Here is a 15,826-nt window from a genome sequence, read left to right as displayed (position 1 = left end):
TTTCAGCTTCCCCCAGAACAAGCAGTAAAGACTGACTAAAAAATGCATGTGACTCCTTCAGGCTCTTTATGATTCTATAAATACAGGACTTCAGTCATTTATAAAGCTATGAAAACAAATTCAGGCTGAAGCCCTTGCTGAAATGGTTTTTGAGTCATTGTTTTTCTCTTCATAAAACATATAGCAGGCAAGTTCATACTAGAAGTTCAAACCACAACTGAGTCCAGCTTTTTGTATCTTTATCCCAAGCTAATGTTAAACTATCATGTTGTTAGACTTACTTCCTGCGTTGTATTCCCATCTCCCACACTAGGAGCAGACTTTGTTTAGGAGCTGGTTTTCTTAAGGAATAAAGTTTACTCCCGTCTGTGGGAGTGACCGTGCTGGGTGACGGTTTGAGCCCACAGGACTTTAGCCCAGGCCCCAGGAGGAGTGCAGGGCCACTGCAGAGCTGCTGTCAACATCATACTTTGTGTTAACTGCCAGTAGCTGGCACCTGCCGCCACCAGGGGCCAGTGGGGACTCTTATGCAGAAGGCCAGTTAACTGGAGCAATGCCCTTTCCTGGCACACCTAGCCTTCTCTGCCCAGGAATGCAGCATTTCTGCCCTCCGGCACATGTGAATATCTGCACCCTAAGACTTGGCACCCTGATGTCACCTGTGGATTCTGGGCATGTGTGGAAATAAAGGTCAGCGTCCACCTCACTGGCCCTGAACTGCCCACCCATGCCTCCACTCAATAGTACCCAGTGATAACCTGTGATGTCCCCCCGTCCTAGGACCCAGGGAGAGCAGACCGTCCCTGAACTTAAAGTCTGATAGAGGGGACAGAGTAAACTCATGAGCCAGAAAGAGGTCAGGTGAGGGAGGAATTGCTGGTGTGGTGACTGGAGGCCCCTCTGGGCCTCTTCAAGGACATGGTTCAAGGTCAGCGTGTAGTTCAGGAAGAGGCCACCCCAGGTGGTCCAGGCAGAGTAGGGTGGTAGGCAGGGGACGGACCTAGTACCAAGCCTCTGAGTGGGATGTTCTAGGAACGGAAGAAAGGCCCCATGGCCAGAGTATAGTGGGAATGAGGGACTACGTGGTCAGGCGCGGGGAGGGGAGGGCACAGTCACTGTGCAATGTAATATCCGAACTCGGCCCCTTCTGAAAGAGAAAGTGGTTGCCATTGGTAATCACCCTGGGGCAGCTGGGACCGTCCCTGGAGACCAGGGATGCCTGGTCTTCCGCTACGAATGGAACTTGTGGTCCATGGGTGGGGCCTTAGCCATCAGAAATGGGGACATTACCTCCCCCCTAAAGCTCCGCCCCAATCCCCTCAAAGGCTCTGTGAGTCGCCAAATGTGCCCCATTGCTGTGGCCCACCTTCCTTCCTCCAGCAGGTGCATGGCTAGATCGACGGGCCAGCACCCCACTAACACCTGCTTTCTTGTCTCTCCTGTCCCCCACCCCCCGGCTCCCCTAGGAACATTGCCGAGGAAATGCAAGAAGGAGCTGCTGGCCGTGAAGCTGAGGAATCGGCCCAGCAAGCAGGAATTGGAAGACCGGAATATTTTCCCCAGGAGGACAGATGAAGAAAGGCAGGAAATTCGGCAGCAGATTGAAATGAAACTGTCCAAGTAAGTGGCAGTGCACAGATCCCGGCAGAGGCTGTGCCCCACCTGCAGCCTGGGCGTGCTAAGCCTCCCCACCCCCTACCATGCGGGCCCACTTGTGTGCCGGGTGCTGGCATCCCTGGCCTGTTCCCATCACATCCCCCTGTGACACCCAGCATTGTCCCCAGACATTGTCAGGTGTCCCCCGGGGAGAAGCACTGGTCAGAGGAACCAAGCAGGGTCCCTGAAGAGCGATGGGGCTGCGGCTGGGAGGGACAGTGGCAGAGTGGGGCGGACATGCCGTGAGGTGGGCAGAGGTGGGGGCGGTGGTCCCTGTGCTCCTCCACTGGTCATTGCACCCAGTATTGCCCAGTCTTCTAGATTTTTCAAGAAAAGCTGGAAATCGGTTTTGTGAGGGACAATATGTATGCCAGGGCAAGCCCATTTGCTGCCTGGCCGTGACCCAGAGCCAGCGAGGTCCCCTAGGCGGTCACTGGGGTCATCTGGCTGGGGACCCACGGTGCTATGGGACAGGACAGCGTGGAGCTGTGGTCGTGCTGGCTGAGGCTGTTGGGCTCCCGTCATGCGCCCTGACCCAGGGTGCTCCACAGTGATTTGGGGGTGGGACTGGGGGAATGTGCTGGTTTCAAGTGTTGATGACTCTTGGCTGTTTTCCAAGAACCAGAGCAACTGGGGTCCAGACCCCAGAGCTTGCTCAGCATCCTGGAGGAGAGATGCCCTCCATCTGTTCATTGGCGTGTTCTGAGGCTCAAACGAAAAGCCACAGGGAGAGGGTGTCATTAGTAAAGGCTCCTGCCCGCCCGCTGGTGTCATGATGGGATGGTCTGCCTTGACTTCTGCCACTTCCATGTCTTTGCAGACTTTTGCCCCTTCTCTTCATTGGTGTGCAGGCCATATTCATCCAGGAGTGCAGTAAGCAGCTGTTTGCTGAGTACCTGCAAGGTCCCGGGCGCTCTGCAGGGTACTAGGGCGCTGTAGCGAAGACAGAGGTGCTCTCAGCCCTCATGGGCTCACAGCATCTGTGTAAGCTGCAGGCATGGCTGGACCTAGGTGCTCACAGAGCACTGGCAGGAGTGGGTCTGTTTCTGTTTCTTGACTCTGTGTGGCTTCATTCTCCGGCTGTTCCACTCCACATCCTGGCCCGGAAAGCTCCAGGCAGGAGCAGCAGACAGACAAGGTTTCCTCTGTCCTGCTCAGGGAAGCCCCAGGACTGAGCCTCACTGGTTTGTCTGGGGACCGGTGGCTATTCCTGATCAACCGCCTGAGCAAAGGGGATGGAGTAACTGGTCAAGTCTGGATCCCGTGCTCATCCCTGAGCCAGTCACCATGGCCAAGGGACTGCGCTCTCTGGTTATTGTGGCCATTCTCACTGATGGGACGTTGCATGAGGTTTTGTCCATGTCTCTTGTTTCTAGGGAGATTGATCATCTTTTTCAGTGTCGATCAGTTTTTTGGTTTCTTACTATTTCCATGTACTTTACCTGCAGGTGTTTTTATCTTAATGGTTTTAGAAGTTTGCTTTGAAAATTATGGCTTCCAACCCATTCCCTGCCTTGAGTTACACAGCTCTTCTCTGTTTGGGGCTTTTATTTTTATTTTGTTAATGCTTTCCTTGGCACAGAAGATTTTGATTTTTAAGGTTTACCTGTCATATACTATAGACATCATCAGACTTTTTCTGTGATGGGCCAGACAGTGATTATTTTTGGCCTTGTGAACCTGACTGTGTCTGTTGTCACTACACAGCTCTACTCTCGTCGATAACACTGGTGTAGCCATCGCCGATTGTAATGGATGGGTGTGGCCGTGTGCCAGTAGAATTTTATTTACAAACATAGGTGGTGGTTCAGAAGGCAGAGTTTGCCGACCTCTGATACACTTTATGGTTCATACAATTTGTGCCACGTTTAAAAAATCCTTCCCTACTTGGAGGTCAAAAAAATCATATTTATTCATTGTATTATTTCTGCAGCTGCCTTCTAACTATGCCAATTGATAATGGTAAACAAACCAAGTTCTCTTTCAAAATAGAGTATTGAGTGAAATAAAAATAATAGTAAACATGATAGTATATGCTGTTCAAAAATGGGACAGAATTGTCACAGCTGCTTGGCGTAAGAGAAGACTGGGGGCTGCAGCGCTGCCTGCGGGGCCAGGGGGAGGTGGGAAAAGGTGCCAGGCATGCGGCACCAGAGGGCCACGACAGCCCCCGGGGAAGGGGTGCCCCAAACACAGGCTGCACCCTGGATTCCCTCTGTTACCCACTGAACCTGTGCCTCACTTCAACCCTCGGACTGGAATGCAGTAGCTCCTTGGACGTTCGTCACCATGTTTAAAAACAGAAAAGCAAGCCCAGAATTAGACACACAGAGAGCAGCAGCTGAGAAGTCGCATCCCAGGAGGCCAGACGCGGCTTCCTGGCGGCCTGCTTGCTCCCCACAGAAACGGCTGATTGGCCCCTTTGTCTCTGTGTCGCCTCCTCTGAGAGACTTCTCTGCCAGCACTTGCTGAATGATTCAGCCTCTGGTTGCCATGGCAACGGGCCACCCATGGGTCCTGAAGTGCAGTTGGTGTGTTTGTTTTATTTTAACTTCCAGACCTTGATTTTTTAATCTTTTGGGGCTTTTCTGAGTGAGTGGTCACTGTCCCCCTATCCCTGATTACACTCCCTGGGGTTTGGGCCCGGGGACTCCAGTGCCGTCGGTCATTTTCTGTGCAGGAGCCCAGCACACCTCTAAGACGTGTACGGGAATTGGCCAAGTATCAAAACCTCTGGCCCCTGCGCACAGTGGGCATGTTCCGGAGGGCAGGCGCAGGTGCAGGCACAGACGGTGGCTGAATTCAGCCCTGCTGAGCCTGTGGCACTCAAGGGGTGCCAGCCACAGGATGCCTGAGCGTTTTCTTTTCTAAGTGCCCGTCCCAGGCTAAGTTCTATTTACTTTCCTTCATTTAACTGAAACCTTACGGGAGCCCAGTAAAGCCCGCGTTGTTACCTCTGTTTTGTGGGAGGTTAATAACTTGCCTGGGGTCACACCACAAAGAGGCGGCCGGGGGTCCCTCAGAACGGCTGACCTGGGCCTCCGGGGAAGCCTTCCGGAAGGGAAGGCCGGGGCCTCTGCTTTCTCCGAGCCACAGCTCTGCATTTGCTTGTGTTGCTTGGGCCTCCAGTCCCCGCAGTGGCCTCCAGGGACAGGGCACTTCCTGCCGGCATGGGGGCAGCGGGAGATGACGACAGTGTCCCTGAGATGGGGCAGTGGGGAGCAAGTGAGATATCCAGGAGGAGCTCTCGGCTAAGTACAGGCACCTGGGGCACTTGGACAGGCAGGTTTGAATCCCAGCCTTTCCGTCACAGCTGTGATTTGGGGCAGCTGCTGTCTCTGAATGTCTCTCCTGGTTTGTAAAATGGAGACGGTGGCCTCACTGTCCTCCCAGGGCCCTTTTTGGAAGGCTCCAGATTAGATCCTGTGAAAAAGTGTGAAGGCGTGCTCCCAGCAAGGGGCTCTCAGGGAGGTGGTCGTGGCTGGAGCACCCCTGGGCCAGGGGAGGAGGCCACCCCACAGGCCTCGTGTGGGGATTAGGGGAGCCTTGGAGGGCTGCAGAAGGCAGCAGGCCAGACAGGGGTGGGAGCACCTACGGGGCACCCTGGGTGTCCATGGTGATAGGCTCACTCTAACTTATTCTTACTGGAGACAGACAAGCCGGAGTGATGCGCAAACTGGGTATTAATGCTTCCTGGGGGCCCTCCACCCCGGGACCGCACTGTGAGAAGCTGGGTAAGGCTCCGTAGTGTCCTCCAGGGGTTGGTACTTAGCATGTTAACACAGGAGTGAAATGACCCTCGAGCTGGTCTCTTGGTACATTTTGTTCTGTCACATCCAGGACAGGCTGCTACTACGCAGGCCTCCAGGAAAACACAGGTTCCTGGGTGGGGGGGGTGGGTGGTGGAAATGTGCACAGCTGCTCCCACCATCCGTGGTCACCCTGAAATATGCAATTGTAAAGAAGCGGCTTGATGGTTTCAAGAGCAGGGACAGAGGCTGGCATAGCTTAATGGCAGGAATGAACATTAGCCTTGGTACCTTCCTTCCGTGTGGAAGGGTTGGACCCTGAGCAGGGTTTTAGTTCTGTGGACACAGAATTTTGAAAATACAGAAGTTGTACTTTTTCTCAGCTACCACTTTTAATTGCTGTAGAGGAAGCCCCTCCTTTGGGAAGTGTTGATGCTTCATTGCAGGGGGTGGAACAGCAGGCCATTGATAAATACCCTGATGGAGGGTCCTTCTCTCGTGCCTCCTGCAGCTCTGGGTGGGAGCCCGGCTCATCCTGAGTGACTCGAATACAGTCCGGTAGACATCCTCCAAGACTGAGGGCAGAGAAGCATGGTTATTAATAATGGTTGTTGCCTGTATTTATTCAGTGTTTTCTGTGTACGTCCCAGCTTCCTGCTGAGGGCTTTGTGTATCTTACCTCGTTGAAGCCTTGCAGGAGCTCTGCGGTTCCTATTATTAATGGTCCTCTGTTTCTAGTGAGGAAAACTGACCCGCAACAGTGCCATCCCTTGCCTATGTTCCCACAGCAGGAAACATGGGGTGGGCAGCTGGTCATCTGATCCACGCCATTTTCCATGTCCGACTGTATATCCAGGTCACCCAGAAGCTTAGTGAAAACGCAGATGCCCAGACGCACTCCAGATCCCCTGAGCCGGAATCTGTATTCTAATAGCTGTTTTCTCCCAAGTGTTACTCATGCCTCTGCTACACTGTGTCCCTTCCTCAGAATCCTTCTATGACTGTTCTCTGTGGCTCCAGGATCAAAATAAGCCGTGTTTCTGCGTAACAGCTGCTTGTTGTTAGTATCCAAAGGAGAATGACGTTTTCTAATTGTTTCCCTTTTTGCATTGGCCACCAGGACACTCAGAGCTAAAGGTGCAGCGCAGCTGTGTTGTGTCTTTGCGCCGGTGAGGGGGAGTCTCTGACCTTCTGTTGTACACTCTTGGCCTCAGTTGCCTCAACTCTTCATTTTATCTTTATGGGGTATGTTTTTCTCTACATGATTTCAAATCCATTTCTAGATATTACTATGAAAGTGTAAGTAACAGACATTTTTTTATGGAGACCTTCTTAGCATATGTGGAATTTTGCCACCTGACATCATGTCAGAGGGGATCTCCATCCTGTTGCTCCCTCCCACCACCGACAGACTGAGTTCGCCTCACGTTTTAAAATAAACTACAATGCTCATTTTCACACATCAGTGTTTCCCTTTTAGAGATTATTTTCATGAGCTATATTTCCAGAAATGAACAAAAAAGAAAGTAAGTAGAGGAGAGGGATGAGGAGGAAAAGGGCATTGAGTCAGCTGTGCCGCCTCTTGAGAATGAAGAGCAGCCGGAGAACTCAGCAGGACCCCCGCAGATGGGCGGGTAACTGCCTGCAACCTGGGGCTCAGGGGCAGAGGCCAGGATTTCTAAACAAATACGTGGAAAAGAATCCGACTTCACTAGTAACTGCAGACATAAAAATTTAACAACAAGGAACATTTCATGCCAATTTAATTGACATTAAACCTTAGTGTTTTAAAATACTGCTTTTTAATTTTTTATTAGTGTAGATAATACTGAGCCCTGGAGGGGCTATTTACACACCCAGCCCACTGGTGGTAGTGCGTGACCCGAACACCCTTGAGCGGCATGTCTGAAGAGCCGGGAGGGGCTGGCACGCTTTCACTAAATGTGCCGCTTCTGGGAGTTCCCGTGCAAGAGTCCGTGAGAGGTGGAGCACGGATGTCATGGCGGGTGACCGAGCCCCAGGGAGTCGGGGGTGAGTCCTGCGCCCGCTCCGTCAGCAGTGCTGCCCTGCTGGGTGGCTGCCGGGAGGCCGGGAGCCCGTGGACACACCAGCCAGCCTCCCGAGGCTCTCCTGCTGCTTCTCCCTTGGGGCCACGCGGAGAGATGGGCGACTGTGCCAGTGCCCGAGGGCAGCAGCGCTGCTTCCGTTGGGAGACACGGTTCCTGAAAGGTCATAGTATGCCCCAAGTTGGTGAGGTCGCCCCTGTCGCCCCTGACCTGAGGTGAGGAGCAAGTGCTGATGACCCGTGTGAGGGTCAGGATGCAGCCCACTGCCCAGTCCGCAGAACAGGGTCCCCAGAGGCAGGCAGGGCTGGGCCCCACGGGCTGAGCAGCCCTGGGAAGGTAATTAACTCGCAGGCTGTTCCCCTGACTGTGTGGGGGTCCTCGCAGTGCCTGCCCCTCCAGAGCTGTGGTCAAGGCCTCAGGGGACAAGCATTCCAGCCCCACAGTGCCGCCTGTTGTCTGCGGGGTGGGGCAGCACACAGTGAGACCGCGGCGCTGGAGAACCGCCCTCCTCCAGGGAGACAGAACGTGCGACGCGAGGGGACGCCTCCCGCGGAAGCTGTCATTCAGGCCGCAGTGCAGAGCTCGCCCTGGGCCTTTGTACCTGAGCCCGCACAGACCCGAGTCTCACCACTGTGGAGGCGTCCTGGGTACATTTCAGACAAGCCAGAGGTGGGGCACGAGCTTTTGGCACCATGTTTCATGGCATCAGCTGCAGGAGGCCCCCACCTTGCTGGCAGGGCTGTCAGCTGGCTGCTCTTCAAGCTTGACAGTGGTCCTCGGCACAGATTGTCCCCTACACCCTGCAGACGAGGAGACAGCCTGGAGGGAAAGATGTGTCCCAGCATCTTGGAGGTAGTGAGCAGGTTCCAGAGCCCCCGCCCCAGCCTGGGCTCACCACCGGATGCTGTGGCATCCTGCTGTCATCTTACACATGGGCATGTAGGGAAGAGTCCTGTCCCAGGTGCAGGTCACTATCAGTGTGGCAGCTAATGTCCATGTCCACCAGGCTGCCTGGCAGTGGCTCTGCTCCATGTGCATGGGCCGTGGAGCACGTGCCCCTGCATGGTCCTTACAGTGCCCTCTGATGCCCACCTTGCAGCCCTCGCTGAGAAGCACGAGGTGCCCTAGGTCAGGGCCTAGCTGAAGCTGAAGCCGAGTGTGGCTCTTTGGGTAATTATTAGCCCCTGCCGTCCTTAAAAATTCTCAAGATTTTGCCTCCCACCCCACGGTTTATCCGTGGTTGCTGTGACGTAAGGCAATGGTTTAAATCACACATGGGGGAAAGCTGAGAGCTCACACAGGGAGACAAGCCTGGTTCTTCGCAGCATCAAATGCCCTGCACCTCTGTGGGGTGCGTGCCCCAGTAATGGGGGCTACAGGCCCCTGCCCCGTGCGGGCCCCGGGGGCAGAGTGCACGATGAATCATTGCGTCTAGTAAGACAGGGACAAAGGCAGGCACGAGGCAGGTGTGAAAGTGGGAGGTCTAGGAGGGGAGGTTAATCCAGCAGGAGGGGGGCAGAGTTGGGGTGCAGGCAGCGTGGGTGACATGGAGCATGCTTCTTCTGGGTCAGCGGGTGCCAGCTCACCTGGCAGGCTGAGGCTGGAGCACAAGTGTGTCCTGGCCAGACAGCAGGGGAAGAGAAGTAAGAAGGCCCGGAACCCATTTGCCCGGGAGAGCGCAGCGCTGTGAAGGGCCCGGCGGGCCAGGGGGAGCAGGCTGGAGGGTCAGCAGGCTGCCGGGGGGCCTTCTGTGCTCCCGACCCACACGCGACCACCCCTTGTCTTTCAGGGCTTGGCTCGAATGTCATCACAGGGACCTGCCTGCACTGCCTGTACCCCAACTACCCCTACCCACAGTGACACGCCCATCCTCCTCTGTCACCTGCTCTTGTCTTGTGTTCCTAGTGCACTTACTGCTGTCTGAGATGGCCTTTTATTCATTCATTCACCTCTTTGGGGTCTGGCTGCCCCAGGATGTTGGGATCTGCCTATCTTGCTCACTGATGCATTGAGCAGTGCTCACTGACTTGGTGTTCAAGGACGACTACGGTCCCGAGGGCTCCCAGGTGGGGCGGCAGGGTGAGGGTAGTGTCGGAGAGACCGCACCGCCTGCGTGGGGTCGGGTGTGGAGCAGCAGGGGGCACTGGCCTGGCAGGTGCTGCAGGCCGAGGGCTGGGTGGCCCGTGCAAGCGGGCTGCAGAGGAACAGGAACGGGAGCGGGCCTGAGCTGATGGCCCAGCTGCGGGCTCTGGCACTCTCATGGGGGGTGGGGAGGGGGCAGGAAGGAGGAAGAGACACGGGAAGAACTTGCCATGTCCAGATTTTGGCGCAGAGCTGGCGGAGTCTGGCACACCCTGGTACTCTGCACGATTGGTGGTGGTTAAATCCGGGAGGACCGGTGAGCTTGCGGAGGGTGTAGACCGCGTGGGGGACCCCACTGTTTAGTCTGAGCTAAACAGGTGGTGGTGTGAGCAGCACCCACTCAAGGTCAAGGGCTTTGAGGGACCTTCATGGGGTTTTAGGACTGTGTTTCCTGTCACCGGACCCTCAGTGCCGACCATCCTGCTTTCAGACGTGGGGGGATGGGGGTGGAGAGGAAGCTAAGCAACAGAAATGGTGCTTCCCAAATGGGAAATGCTTGATGAAGTTTAAGCCTCTGACGATATAAATATAAAGCATGTTCTTTGGGTGGAACTCCTGGTGTGCAGGATGGGAGCCGCCTTGGGGCTGGCGGCCCTGGGGCTGTCCCTGCAGTGAGCCCCGGGCACTTTGGGCCCTCCCGGGGGCTCAGGCTGCCCTCTCTTTTCCTCAGGTGCCAGAGAGCCCGCCAAGGAAAATACACATGCTTTGTAAGAAAATGCGAAGCAACATCAGCTCCCCTCCAGCATCAATAAAACCCGCATCCCAAACCCAGGGAGCAGGGGGCCTGGCGGCTGGGAGGTCGCCTGGCTGGGAGGCCATCACTCACCTCACCAAGCCTGTGGAATAGGTGTGTCGGGCCCGTCCGCCCAGGCGTTTGCAGGGACTGAAAGCACCCGGCCCAGCTCTGCCTGGAATCAGGGCTTGTCCCATGTGAAGTGGTCACAGTAATCATGACACAATGGCCGCTCACTAGTGTTCATCAAACTCGTGTTATGTGCCAGGGACTGTGTTCTGTGTGCATTCACGGAGGCCCAGGATGTAAACGCTACTATTGCTCTATTTCACAGCGAAGGAAATGATGGCTCAGAGAGGTTAGGTAAGATGTTCTAAGTCACACAGCTGGCATGCCATGGAGCTGAGATCTGACCCAAGCAGGCTGGCTCTGGATGCCAGGCTGGGGGCCACCCTACTTCATGGAGTAGTTGCAGACAGTCAGGCCTGGCATGGTTGTTCCTCAGTCATCAAGGACCGAGGCTCCTATCTTTCTGCTCAACCATCTCTCACAGTGGCATTTCTCCTCCATGACTCAGGATGGCTGCAGAAACACCACAGCCATCAAGGTAGACATCACATTCAAGTCCCAAAGATGCAAACATCCCAGCCAGGTCATGTCTTCGAGAAGGCTCTTCCAGAAACTCCGAGGCACACCTCTACCTACAGCTTATGGTCAGAACCTCTTTACATGGCCGAGCTTAGCAGGAAAAGAGGCCACCCTGAAGAGCATCAGCTTTCTAGTGCTGGGTCAGAAGGGAGAATGGAGACTGGCTGGGAAGCTAGGAGTCTCCTCTGCTGTAGCTGTCCGAGTTAATTTTGTCATGGAGATAACTGAAGGAAGAAAGGAAGGAACGGGCAGACAGATGGACGAGTGAATGAAACATTCCGGGCCGGTGACAGCCATTTCTAAAGCAGCCTGGACCGAGGGGCTGGCGTGGAGCCCCGTGGGCTCAGGAAGGGCCAGCCACCTGGCTGCTTATAGGCGCCCCATGTCCTGAGCCCCAGGGCTGGACCAGGGGGCAGCCGGCAGGGAGCTGAGGAGGAGGGAGGGGAGCTCTGCGTGCCCCTGGTGACGTGGACAGATACTGCAGGCCCTTCCTTGGGGACCCCCCCCTACCCAATACACATACTAGGACATTTAGTTAAGGACAGACACTTCTGAGCAACATCTTGTGCCGCCCTGGGCGGTGGGGATGGAGGAAGGAACAGAATGTACAAAGGTGCTGCATTCAGTACAAGGGGACGGGACGGGGAGGGAGATCGGGTAACAGCATGTGTGACGGGCTGGGTCACGAGCCTATGGGAACCCGGCATGCTCAGCAGGCCACCACCCTGTACAGTTGCTGTCGGGTCCTGCCTTCCCTCCTGTGCCTGCCCCTGCCCCAGTGGCCCTTAGCATCCCCCTCTGGGCTGGTGAAGGTGGGGGGCTCCCCGGGGGCACTGATGGAGCTCGTGTCCTGCAGAGGCCATCTGGTGTGTAGGGTGGTCTGTGTCTTTTTTAAAATCAAGGACAGTAGTGTCAAGGGAAGCTTTTCTCTGCCTCGGCCCTTCCTCATCCTGTACTCGCCTGCTCACCTAGCGTGGCTGTGCTCCGGCCACCGCCTGGCCTGGTCCTGCCTTCGACTCCCAGGCTGGCTGAGGACCGAGGGCCAGGAACCTCAAGGTGCAGCCCGTGGACAAACCTCTCCACTGTTCAGGCTGTTGAGTCGGGCTGCTCAGGAGAGGAGCTCAGTGTGGGGGCAGAGAAGGGGGTGCCTGGCGGGGAGGCTGCCCGAACAGAAGCTCAGAGGTGGGGTGCACAGCGTGTGGCCTGGGTTGGGAGTGGGGGATGGGCAGGGGCAGCAGCAGGTGCCACTCGGACTTGGTAGCCAGTAGGTGCTCCATAAATGCTTATGGACCAGACGGCCACACATCTTTGTGCCAGGGAGCAGACAGTGGCGAGCACTATGCAGTATTTTACTTGTTAAGGTCTGAATAACGGAGTGCTGTACACGGTAAAATTAAACAGTGCATCGCTCCCTGCCCCCAGCCCAGCCAGAAGCAGCCCTGTCCCTGGCAGCTGCAGCCACTCAGGCGGGCTTTTCTCAGTAGCAGGAACCACAGTGGCAAGTAGCTCACGCCATCCCTGCTTCCTGGGTGGGTACCATGTGCCCTGAGCCCATCACCTGGAGGAGGTCACAGTCCCCTCCTCCACACACAGCGCCTGTGGGCTCTCGAATAGCTGGTTAGAAGGAGAATTGTAACCGTGAGTCCATGCTCTGGGCACTTTAACTTGTCATGCTCGTGTGTGTGTGTACTCGGCCGTCTTCTGGGTGGAGTCCAGGACATCCGTTGAGGAAGGGTGTACTGTGGAGTCTTATGTGCAACAAGCCCCGGACGTGTCCTGTCCAGTCTCGTGGCGGTTCTCTGAAGAGGAGCGAGGACTTACAGACACGTGGAAGCACTCTAAGCAGGATCCTTCCCGGGTGCCTGGTTCTTCCCGTCGCTGCCCTTTCCCCTCCCACACAAGCCGGCAGTAGTACTTTGAGCATCTTGCCTGTACTGACTCCCAGTCAACTCAGTGCTCCTAGAAATAACGTTCTCTTTTTACATCCATATTAAATCATTAAATCAGTGTGTATAAGTGTAATTACAGCACCTGGTTGCAGAAACCAGTACACCCGATACACACAGGTTAGGGAGCAGGGGAACCCAGTTCCTGGCAGGTGTGCAACTTGCTGTTGGGAGCAGACCGCCCCGGGCTGGGGGTTGCCTGCCTGCAGGCAGCGGGTCCTGGTCTCCCAGAAGGACGGGAGTGCTGGTTATTCCAGAGGTGTGGAAGAGGGGACAGTGTGAGAGGGCTTGTCTTATGTTTTTGTCATCCTGTTTACAGAGGAGACTGTCAGGCACCAGAGGAGCAACCTGTAGAAAACAAGACATTTATCACACGGTGTGGGTGCACACCCCATGCGCTGGCTGCCTGGGGCTGGCTCTGCGGGGTGGCCTGTCGGGAAGGGCTCTGTCCACAGGTGGGATTTCTCCTTCACTGTGGAGCCCTGCTCTGCTCCTAAGGCCTTTCAGCTGGTTAGCCCAGGCCCACCAGGTCATCAAGGACAGTCCCCTTTAGTCACCTGACTGTGGACTTCAGTCCATCAACAGCAGCCCAGATTCAGCCCCTACATGAGTGATGCAGTGAACAGCTGCCACCGGATGACACCTCCCACCTCCCGTCTTCACTCATACCTGTTCGTTTTCTCCAGGGGCCAGCCGGCCAGGCCTCCCATAAGGACCAGTGGAGATGCACCTGGTCTTTTTCACCTCGGCCCTGGGGCCCAGTGCCGGCTGACCAGGGCATCCTTGTCCAGGCCCCAGCAGGCATGAAGGCTCGCCCCGCAATTTGCTGCAATGGCCCTGTGTCTGTATGGGCGCTTCAGAAGCCATCCACGTAGACCTGGTGCCAGCGGGTCAGGGGACGTGTGTGCTTCAGTGTTGGTGGGCTGGCAGTCCTGCCAGTGGCGGGTGGGGGCACTGTTGGGCTACACTCCTGTCCACACTGTGGACCCCTCTGCTTCTGCAGGGGACACAGGGACTTGTGTCCATGGTTGTTACTTCAGTGAGGCCTGGGGTGACGATGGCTTTGGGCTCCCCATGCTGGCCACAGCTGCACCCAGTGCCCTTTAGGGCCCTTGCTGAGTGGCCACCTTGTGTGAGCTGCTGGGATGGGTGGGGGCCAGGTGAGGGGAGGCCCTGCCCTCCTGGGGTCTCAGATCCCTAGGAGGCTGGCCTTGGGCGTTGCCTGGGGTTTGCAGACGCGCTGCCCTCTTGGCCCCGGTATGGATCCCCAGTGAGGGAGGCGGGAGTGTGCTTCGCAGGCTGATGCTGCTGACCCCGGGCTGCCCTGCTGCTGTGTCGGAACCAGGCCTTAGGCTCAGGTCTCCCGACGTAAACCCGGGATCTTGCCTTCCCTCCCCCCACCCGCTGTGGACCAGGGCTAGTGCTGGACTCTGGCTACAGGGCGCTGGGACCACAGTGTACCACAGTGTGGTTCTTACCATTGGGATGTTCATGAAGAGCCTGGGGAGTGGAGGGATCAGAGAATAAACATGCAAATAAATAAGGTCAAGCCATGAAGTCCATGAAACAGAAAGAATGCTCTTAAGAGCAACTGGTGCACAGAAAGTGGTTGGTTATTTCAGTTAGAGTAGTCAGGGCAGGCTTCCTGGAGGAGGAAGCACTTAAGCTGAGCCATGAGAAGATGTGGGGAAGCAGCCTTTTAGGAAGAGGGAACAGCATATACAGTCAGCCACATAAAAGCCAAGGTGGGAGGAAGTGGGGCGGGCTGGGAGGGGTGGGGCCTGGGGGGGAGGCCAGGGACGGGTCAGTGGTGGGCCGGGGCTCCGGGCCTTGTCTCTGGGCCTCCTCCACACCCTGCCTTCCTCCTGTCAAGACACTGGACAGCGCGGGCCGTCCTGTTGAATGACTGCCTCTACCCGGTGAGCAGGGGCAGGGAACTGGCCCCAGCAGGGTGCACAGGCTCCGGAGTGGTGGCTGGTGGTAGTCACACCGACGTCTACGGAGACGGCATACCCAGCGGTTCGCAGGTTCATCGCCGACGAGCTTTCCCTGAGGGCCTGGGCCTTGGATTGCTGCAGTGCATACCTGTGCCATTCAGACTTGAGCAAGACTCACTCATTTTGGGAAATGGCCACCCTTCCGCCCCCCGCAGCAGCGGCACCCAGAGCGCTTGTGGCCTCTAGGGGACCCCCGGGCCTGGTTTGTAGCACCGCCGTCAGGTGGTCATGCAGGTGGACACCTTGCACACCCTCATCACCCCCGGGCCTGGTTTGTAGCACCGCCGTCAGGTGGTCGTGCAGGTGGACACCTTGGACACCCTCATCACGCCACCAGTGCACTTGGGTCTGAACGCTGGCACTTTGAACATGTGTTATTTGACTGAAACTCACTGTCCTTCCTTCCCTGGTGTTGCAGCTGTGCCACGACATTGGTTTTTACAACTTAGATGTGTGGTTGAGCCGGTGGGGTAAAGCCACGTGCAGAGTACTTGTTATAAAGGGGGTGAGGGGCTGCCCAGGAGAGCAGCTCTGTGCAGGGTTTGGGGCAGAGTATGGGGAGGGGGCCCCTATGGACTCTCTTGGCCCTGCAGGGCTTGGCCTTTGTCCCAAGTTTGGTGGGGACCCCTGGTTCAAACTCGTCCTGGGCCTGGGAGGGATGTCTCTGAAAGGCCAGCCTGCTGCCATGGGGCAGGTGGCAGGAACAGCAGGGAAGCAGGGGCTGAGGAGGCTGGTGGCCTTGGTCAGGCGGCTGGGCATGGAGAGGCAGATGGACATATGAGGTGTTGACACGTGGGCCCCAGTGGACTTGGAGGTGCCTGGGGGCTCGCAGTGGGCGGCAAGAAGAGCCATGGGCTGCCCTAGGGTCACCCAGGGCCTGAGAAGGAGA

The 15,826-nt window shown here is 56.3% G+C and overlaps 1 protein-coding gene across 3 annotated transcripts in view; it reads left to right on the top strand.

Moving 5' to 3' along the window:
* The window catches only part of PHACTR3 (phosphatase and actin regulator 3), a 201,721-nt gene that overhangs the window by 173,153 nt on the left and 12,742 nt on the right, over positions 1 to 15,826 (top strand). For all 3 annotated transcript variants that reach the window (XM_073236391.1, XM_037006393.2, XM_073236392.1), the window contains exon 8: positions 1,467 to 1,620. In XM_073236391.1, the coding sequence (XP_073092492.1) occupies positions 1,467 to 1,620 (154 nt within the window). The remainder of the gene's footprint in view (positions 1 to 1,466; positions 1,621 to 15,826) is intronic.

This window comes from Manis javanica, chromosome 5, assembly GCF_040802235.1.
Source record: "Manis javanica isolate MJ-LG chromosome 5, MJ_LKY, whole genome shotgun sequence".
Classification (NCBI taxonomy): domain Eukaryota; kingdom Metazoa; phylum Chordata; class Mammalia; order Pholidota; family Manidae; genus Manis; species Manis javanica.
Note: the sequence above shows the minus strand (reverse complement) of the source record. Positions and strands in the feature narration are given on the sequence as shown.